At 35.0% G+C, this 8312-nt stretch overlaps 1 protein-coding gene across 1 annotated transcript; it reads left to right on the top strand.

The window, feature by feature from the left end:
• Positions 1-6817: 6817 nt before the first annotated feature.
• Positions 6818-7345, top strand: LOC143233268 (protein FAM200C-like). The gene has a single exon (XM_076469299.1). The coding sequence runs from the start codon at positions 6818-6820 to the stop codon at positions 7343-7345; it is 528 nt and encodes a 175-aa protein (XP_076325414.1).
• The last annotated feature ends 967 nt before the right edge of the window (positions 7346-8312 follow it).

Below are 8312 nucleotides of genomic sequence, written 5' to 3'. Positions count from 1 at the left end.
ATCTGCCGTTGCTCCACTATTTTTACCAGTTAGACTCCTAGCATAGTTTGTTATTCGCCAAATTTTTGTTCTAATATTACTTATGTGGTTTATCCATGTTAATTTTGAGTCGAATGTAAGTCCTAAAAATCTGTAAGATGTAGCAATCTGAAGGAGTGCCCCATTCATATAGATCTGAGGTTGTGCTTTTATGTGTTTAGTGAACTTTGCGAATACTACTAGTTGTATTTATTTTGATTCTATATTTTTCACAATATTCACTTATTTTTTTTTAACTGTGGTTGTATGTTTATGGCTGCTATTACTGGTGTTTGTACCCTATTCCAGACTGCCACATCATCTGCGAACTGTGAGGAGTATCCATTATTTAGATCTTTAGAGGCATATTATATTCATGTACATGATGAATAGGATAGGGTTAACCACCCCTCCTTGAGGGACACCAGCGTCTGGAGTGAAACACTCTGAGAAGGTCCCTTCAACATTAACTCTACATACTCTGTTTTTCCAGAAAGCTCTCTCTCTCCCCCCCCCCTCTCTCTCTCTAGGTGTTTGGGTATATATATATATGTGTATACCCCAGGAGGGCCAGGTACAATAGACCGCTTCCTCCTTCCATTACTTTGTTTGAATGGACTCATAATACACATACAGTAAATACAAAGGGCTGGAGTAATAGCATAACTTTAAATCTGGTCCTTTTCAGGGTAATGTCCATTTATATTGTTCTCTTTTTTAAATAAGTCTAGAACGTAGGTAGCCTGTTTCATTTTAGCACTATTTTATTATTATTATTTTACATTTTATTTTATCTTAAAGATCTGATGCACAAATTTAACAGGGAGATGTGTTTAGGTCTCTCTTCATCATATATGCAATATCTGTCTAGTTCGCATAACAACTCATTTTTTCACCAATTTTTATCAACAAAAAGGAGCTATTTTGTCTATTACTGGTCTAATATATGTCATGTATATTTTAATGATGTTTTCTGGTGTTGTTCCGTAGTTTTTACCAGTTAGACTCCTAGCATTGTTTATTCTTCGCCAAATTTTAGTTTTTATGTTGTTTACATGTTTTATCCAAGTAAGTTTGGAATCATATGTTAACCCTAAAAATTTTGCAGATGTAGCAACTGGAGAAGCTCTCCGTTCATGTAGATCTGGGGTTGAACTTTTTGATGTTTCGTTGATTTTGAAAATATCACTAATTATGTCTTTGCTGTGTTTATTTTAATTCTATGTTTTTGGTAGTATTTACTTAATCTATTTAGTTATGGTTGTAAGTTAGTGGCTGTTGGGGCACTTTTCCAAATTGCTACATAATTAGCAAACTGTGGCGCATATCCGTAGTTTGGGTCTTTAAGTGGCATATTATTTACATACATGATCTAAAGAATAGGGCTAACCACCCCTCCTTAAGGGACGCCACCGTCTGGAGTGAAGAACTCCGAGAAAGTTCCCTATACGTTTACCATTGTGCCATACGGGGCCAATTGCTTTCTCGATATTGAGAAAATATTTTACATAGAAGAGCGAACAACGTTTCGACCTTCTTCGGTCATCGTCAGGTTCACAAACGAGCCGTTTTTTGCATATATAGGTTTGTTCGTTTAGTTGGGAGCAGAACTTGTCCCATTTTTCTTGTTTTAGTTGTTTACTTTCTGCTCTAATTTTATTTCTAATGTTGTTAATTTGTGTTTTTATTTCTTGTTCTCTTGTTGCCATGAATAGTCTTCTTAATTGTCTTTGTTGTTTTATCATTGTTAATAGTTGTTTGGTTGGTTTCCATGCATTGTTTGTGGTTGTATAATGTTGTTTAGGTACCGCGTCCATAGCTGCTTTATAAGGCACTCCATGGTTATTTGACTGTAACAATCAATTTCAGATTCGTTATTCGCTGTATATTTAATTTTGTCTGGTAGTATGTTGTCTAATACTTTTTGAAATTTTTGCCAGTTTGCTTTTTTGTAATCAAATTTGTCTTGCCCTACAGATTTTATCTTTATGGGGGGTGAGATCGAAGACACACCATGTTGGGAGATGGCCGCTGTCAACATCTTTTCCCACATTAAAATTTATTAGCTCTTGTCTGACATTAAAAGAGGTGACAGATATGTATGATATCATTTGAGTTTGTTGCATAGGTAGTATGGGTAGGTGTATTATAATTAATAAGGGATATGTTATTATTATCTATGAATTGTAATAGGTGTCTGCCATTAGAGTTAGTGGATTTACATCCAAAGTTCTTATGTTTGCCATTCAGATCACCTATTACTATTGTATTTTGGTTGTGGGAAATGTGTTTGAAGATGAGATTTATGTCTCTGCACTTTGTTGGAGAACAGTATAATCCTACTACTGTTATTATCGAGTGGTTTTCTAAGAGGATATCAACCATTATATATTCATTGTTGCTGTTCATTTGTATTTCAGTAACGGAAAGATAGTTTTTATATAATAACAATTTTCCTCTGTTGATGTCTTGATTATTTCTTCTGTCTTTTCTTATTGAAGTATAGTTACATATTTTAAATATATTTTTAGGATAAATTAATGTTTCACTTATGTTAAAAATATCAGGGTTAATATCTGTTATTATGTCTTCGATCTCGTGTTTCTTGGAAGCAAGTGCACCTTGGATGTTGATACTTAGAACTGTGAATTTTAAGATTTTAGCATGTATCCTGTGATTGTTGTTATTAGTTGTGGTATGTGTGGTGTTATGTGTTTTTTAGCTTGTTTATGAATAGGTCTATGCTATTTTTTGATTGGTTCGGTTTTGTAAATTCTGTAATAAACTCTGTAAGAATGTTTTTAATTAAATTTACTATTAGACTTGTTTCATCTTTTGTGTTTTCTTTTACTGTAAGATTGTTGTTTTCTTGGTTGCTTGTTGTATCTGTGATTTTGTCAGGTTCTTGTAAGTTACTTACTGTTTTCGTTGAATTTTGTTGTTCTTTTGTTAGGGGTTTTGGTTCTGTAGTGTTTTCTTTCAACTTTTGTGCATATGTAATTGACCCAGTAGTTGTGTGTGTTTGTTGTGTTATCTTGTGTTGGTTTTATTGTTTTTATTTCATAAATGCATTGTTTTATCTTTTTATATTTGTCGCATCCTTTATAATTTGCTGTATGTGTTTCTCCACAGTTACAGCATTTTGGTGTAGCTTGTTGTTTTTTACAAGCAGATATGTGCTGTTCACAGCCACATCCGCAACACTTCGGTGTTGCTAAACATGTCCATATCGTTGGAAATTATAACACTGTGTGATTACTACTGCTGGTGTTTTTAGTTGTTCCACTTGGAATTTTTGGTACCACAAAATGATACCATTGTTTATCAGTTCTAAGATATTGTAATGTTGTTCCATGTAAACTCTTACTAAATCTGTTGCTTTATTTGTGACCTTAGAGGTAATTATTTCCACTTTAGTGTATGATATATTTAGATTGTGTAATGCTTGCTAACTATCCTGTTTTTTATATGCAAAAACGGCTCGTTTGGGTTGAGAAAATATTTTACATAGAAGAGTGAACAACGTTTCGACCTTCTTCGGTCATCGTCAGGTTCACAAAGAAAGAGGTAACTGACCGGAAGCTGACCACATGTTTGAAAGGGGTTGTGTAACTGAGTGTAGGAATGTAGAGGGCAGTGTTAGATGTTTAAATATATAATTTTATTTATTTTATTATATTAATATAGGTATAAAGGCGTTCCTTTATATTGGTTTATTTTGGGTTTAAGTTGTTGTATAAGTAAGGCTTCTTTAATTTTGCGTTTGTTTATGTTTGTTTCTTTATTTAGTATTTGAGTGCTTTCTATGGTTATGTTGTGTTTATTTGACTTGCAGTGTTCGAAAACGTGTGAAGGTGACTTTTTATGTTCTTTGAATCTGGTTACCATTTTTCTACTTGTTTCTCCAATATAGAAGTCGTGGCAGTTATCACATTGTATTTTGTAAATAATGTTGGTCTGGTGTTTGTCAGTGTAGTTTTTACATAGTATAGACCTCAGTTTTGTGCCTGGTTTTTGAATAGATTTGGTATTAACTGGAATATCATATTTTGTTACTAATTTTTGCCAAATGTTGGTTATTTGTTTATAACATCGAAACTGGCCATTCCTACTTTATTCCTACCTACGTAAAACCGACTCACGCACACCGCAAATATACGCCATCCCCAAACCTCATAAACCAGATTGTCCATTACGACCAATAATGTCCACATATGAATCGTTTAATTACAATCTTGGTAAATACATAGCATGGGCATTCTCCAAATATGTAACATCAGCCAGCTCATTCATCAAAGACTCTTTTAATTTCAAGTCTAACCTTAATCAACTTAATCATAAAGCCTTAATGGCCAGTTTCGATGTAATATCCCTCTTTACAGAAGTTCCAACCACTGAAGCCTGCAAGATAGCCTTAGAACTCTATATCCGAGACCCTAACCCAACTATAGAAATTCCCAGTAACCAATTAGCAACCCTCATAGAATTCACCACGATAAAGACAAACTTCATGTTCAACAACCAAAACTATATACAAACAAATGGCCTAAGCATGGGCAACCCAGTATCACCAGTTCTAGCCAATATTTTTATGACACAAGTTGAAACACAAGCAATTAACACAGCATTACATCCACCACTATACTGGTACAGATATGTAGATGACACGGTTGCGGAATTCAAATCTACAGAACACATACTTAATTTTTTCAATCACATTAACTCTATACATCCCAACATTAACTTCACATGTGAACAGGAAGAAAGCAATCAAATATCATTTCTGAACCTCAAAATTACAAGAACCGACACACAATTCAAAACAGAAATCCACCGAAAAATCACCCATACTGGACTATACATTCCTTGGGACTTAGCACATGAAACAAAACAAAAACTCAACATACTAAGAAACCAAATAAACACAGCCATAAAACTACGCTCACCAGATAAAATTAACGATGAATTAGACAAAATAAAACAATACTTCATCAACATCAATAAGTTTCCTCCACAAACCGTAGAAAACATTATACGCACACACCTAGACAGAAAGCAAAATCAACCAACTAAAGTAAATACAGCTCACGAATCAAAAAAATCACGAAAGCATATACTGCTGTATACCATATATTCCTGACATCAGCAAACAAATAACCAACATTTGGCAAAAATTAGTAACAAAATATGACATTCCAGTTAATACAAATTTATTCAAAAACTAGGCACAAAACTGAGGTCTATACTATGTAAAAACTACACTGACAAACACCAGACCAACATTATTTACAAAATACAATGTGATAACTGCCACGACTTCTATATTGGAGAAACAAGTAGAAAAATGGTAACCAGATTCAAAGAACATTAAAAAGTCACCTTCACACGTTTTCGAACACTGCAAGTCAAATAAACACAACATAACCATAGAAAACACTCAAATACTAAATAAAGAAACAAACATAAACAAACGCAAAATTAAAGAAGCCTTACTTATACAACAACTTAAACCCAAAATAAACCAATATAAAGGAACGCCTTTATACCTATATTAATATAATAAAATAAAATTATATATTCAATCATCTAACACTGCCCTCTACATTCCGACACTCAGTTACACAACCCTTTCAAACATGTGGTCAGCTTCCGGTCAGTTACTTCTTTCTTTGTGAACCTGACGATGACCGAAGAAGGTCGAAACGTTGTTCGCTCTTCTATGTAAAATATTTTCTCAACCCAAACGAGCCGTTTTTGCATATAAATTTCTCAACAAGTGGGTTTCTCGACATCACTGACTATCCTGTTTTGTTATGGAGTGGTACACCCTACGGATTACTATTGCCTTAAGCTGTGGTTTAGTTCCTGGTAAATGTATATTTATGTTCCCTGGTGTGAAGGCGTCCTTGTGCCATTCTTTAAGTAGTTTATTTAGGTCAGCAGCTCCTTGACCTCGGACAAGGACACTGCCCCTAGATAAACGCTTGTTGGATCTCTCTTTTTTTCTTCGACTAGTACTGTTTCTTATATGGGTAATTATTTTTGTCCAAGTGAGTTTTGTAGTTTATCTTTGCCCAGATAAGTGAAGGTGGTTCTCGCAGGAAAAGGGTTGCAAGTTTTCCTATACTATTCCTACATAGTCAAGAGCTTGCAAAAAAAACAAAAAACTCCCCCATCTCTCGCCAAAAGTCGCCGCGGTATCCCATGACGTTGCTGGATATTTCAAATTTTCGAGGGAAACAGCGATATTGACATCTGTCGGACACCACGCGAACTACTAGCTCGTGGTAGTTCACACTTTTAGCATTAGATCGCGCTACATTCTTTTCGATGACGTTTTCTAATGTTTGATACATATTTTGGTTTACTTGTACTTTCGGCTTCGCCGGTAACTTTTCGAACTTTCTTGTTTCTTTAGATTTTGAATATAAATACCTGTCGACTCTCTGGGTCCGTCAGTAATCGGAATAACTGAAGGGTGTTGTGATTAAGTGTCTGTGAGGTCTAACGAAGTTCAGTGAATTATTTTGTTGATTTTTTGTCCTTGTGCATAAAAACGAAAAGATTTTTGAACATTAATTAGATGTGCTGGAGTGAAGAAAAGGATGGTGAGCCACAGACCAGTGGTAAAGATGTGAAGAAACGGAAATATGACGATAGTTACCTAGATTTTGGTTTTATGTCGGTAAATGTCAATCATGAAGAGTGTCCGCAGTGTGTATTATGTCTAAAAGTTTTGGCTCCAAAGTGCATGCTTCCAAGTAAACTAAAATGCAACTTAGAGACTAATTATCCTAACATGACTAGTAAATTCCGTGATTATTTTACCGGAAAGTTAAAAGAACAAAAATGTACATTCTTGAAACAAGAATCAGTACCAAGCAATGCTTTGCTAGCATCCTACAAGGTGGCATATAAAGTTGCAAAATGTACAAAGTCCCACACCATTGCAGAAGAACTGATCTTACCAGATGCAATGGATATTGTGAGCATTATGGTTGGTGAATCTTCGAAAAGACTGATTTCGAAACTGCCTTTTTGCAACAATACTATCAGTCGTAGAATACAACACATGGCTGAAGACCTCAATGATCAGCTAATTCAAAAAATAAAAGGGAAAGAATTCGGGTTACAGCTAGATGAGGCGACGGATAGTAACAAAATTGTGGAATACCTTCCATTTTGTAAGGGTATCACTGCAAGTACAAAGACTCAAGGCTTGTTTAAGATCCTTGTAATTTTTGTGTGTGAAAACAATTTAAATTTGACTAAGTGCATTGGCGTCTGTACCGATGGTGGTCACTCTATATCTGGTTGTTATGGATGATTGCAGGCACTTATATAAAGCAAAGCTCTTGATGCACTGTGGACCCACTGAATAATCCATAGGGAAGCCCTTGTGTTAAAGTACCCGAGTCTTCTACTGAACCTAGCCCTGGAAAGTGTGTTGAAAGTGGTGAACTTTATAAATCTCTACCACAGAAGGCGAGGTTTTTAAAAAAAGATGTGTGAGCATATGGGATGTAAGCACACATCTTTGTTGTACTACTATAGCTCGTGATGACTCTCCAATGTGTTTGAATTACGACAGGAACTCTACTCTTATCTCAAAGAAGGAAAACACGAATGCAAACTTCTTAAATACTGATTTTTTTGTCAAAATTAACATACCTGTGCGATCTCTTCAAGAAACTGAATGCGTTAAATCTCTGTAGGGAAGCAACATGCACATTATGAAACTAGCAGAGAAGATTTCAGCTTTCAGAAAAAAAGTAACTACTGTGGAGAAAATAAATGAGTGAAGACAGTGGCAAAGACTGTTTCCCCATGTTGCAGCAGTATCTTACATCAAATGAAGTTGATTTGAAACCAAAAACTAAAATATGTTTTTGATGAGCACCTAACACAGCTCAGCGACTGTTTTTAAAATTACCATCCGGAAAATATGGAGAATGTTGCATGGATTTGGACCCATTCAAGAGTAAGGCCCCACCTTAATTTACGTTTGCAGAAGAAAATCTCATTGAGCTGTCTTGTGACAAGACTTTAAAAACAAAATTTGGCAGTATGGAACAAAATGAGTTTTGGATATCAGTAAAAGATAAAAATACACTGCTAAGTGCTAAAGCTTAGTGAATCCTAATTCCATTTGCGATGCCATCTCTGCGAAGCTGGGTTTTCAGCAGTTGCTGTGATAAAAAGCAAGTACTGCTTACACTAAACAGAGCCAGCTACTAGCACCTACTGTCACAAAATCTCTGTTCAATTCTTTGAAACAAATAACAAAACTGTCC

Source organism: Tachypleus tridentatus, chromosome 1, assembly GCF_004210375.1.
Source record: "Tachypleus tridentatus isolate NWPU-2018 chromosome 1, ASM421037v1, whole genome shotgun sequence".
NCBI classification, from domain to species: domain Eukaryota; kingdom Metazoa; phylum Arthropoda; class Merostomata; order Xiphosura; family Limulidae; genus Tachypleus; species Tachypleus tridentatus.
The sequence above is the reverse complement of the archived record's forward strand: the minus strand, read 5'-3'. Positions and strand labels throughout refer to the sequence as shown.

Bases quoted from the DNA above. Each gene is read 5' to 3' on its own strand.
- LOC143233268 (XM_076469299.1), top strand. From the start codon at position 6,818: ATGACTAGTAAATTCCGTGATTATTTTACCGGAAAGTTAAAAGAACAA.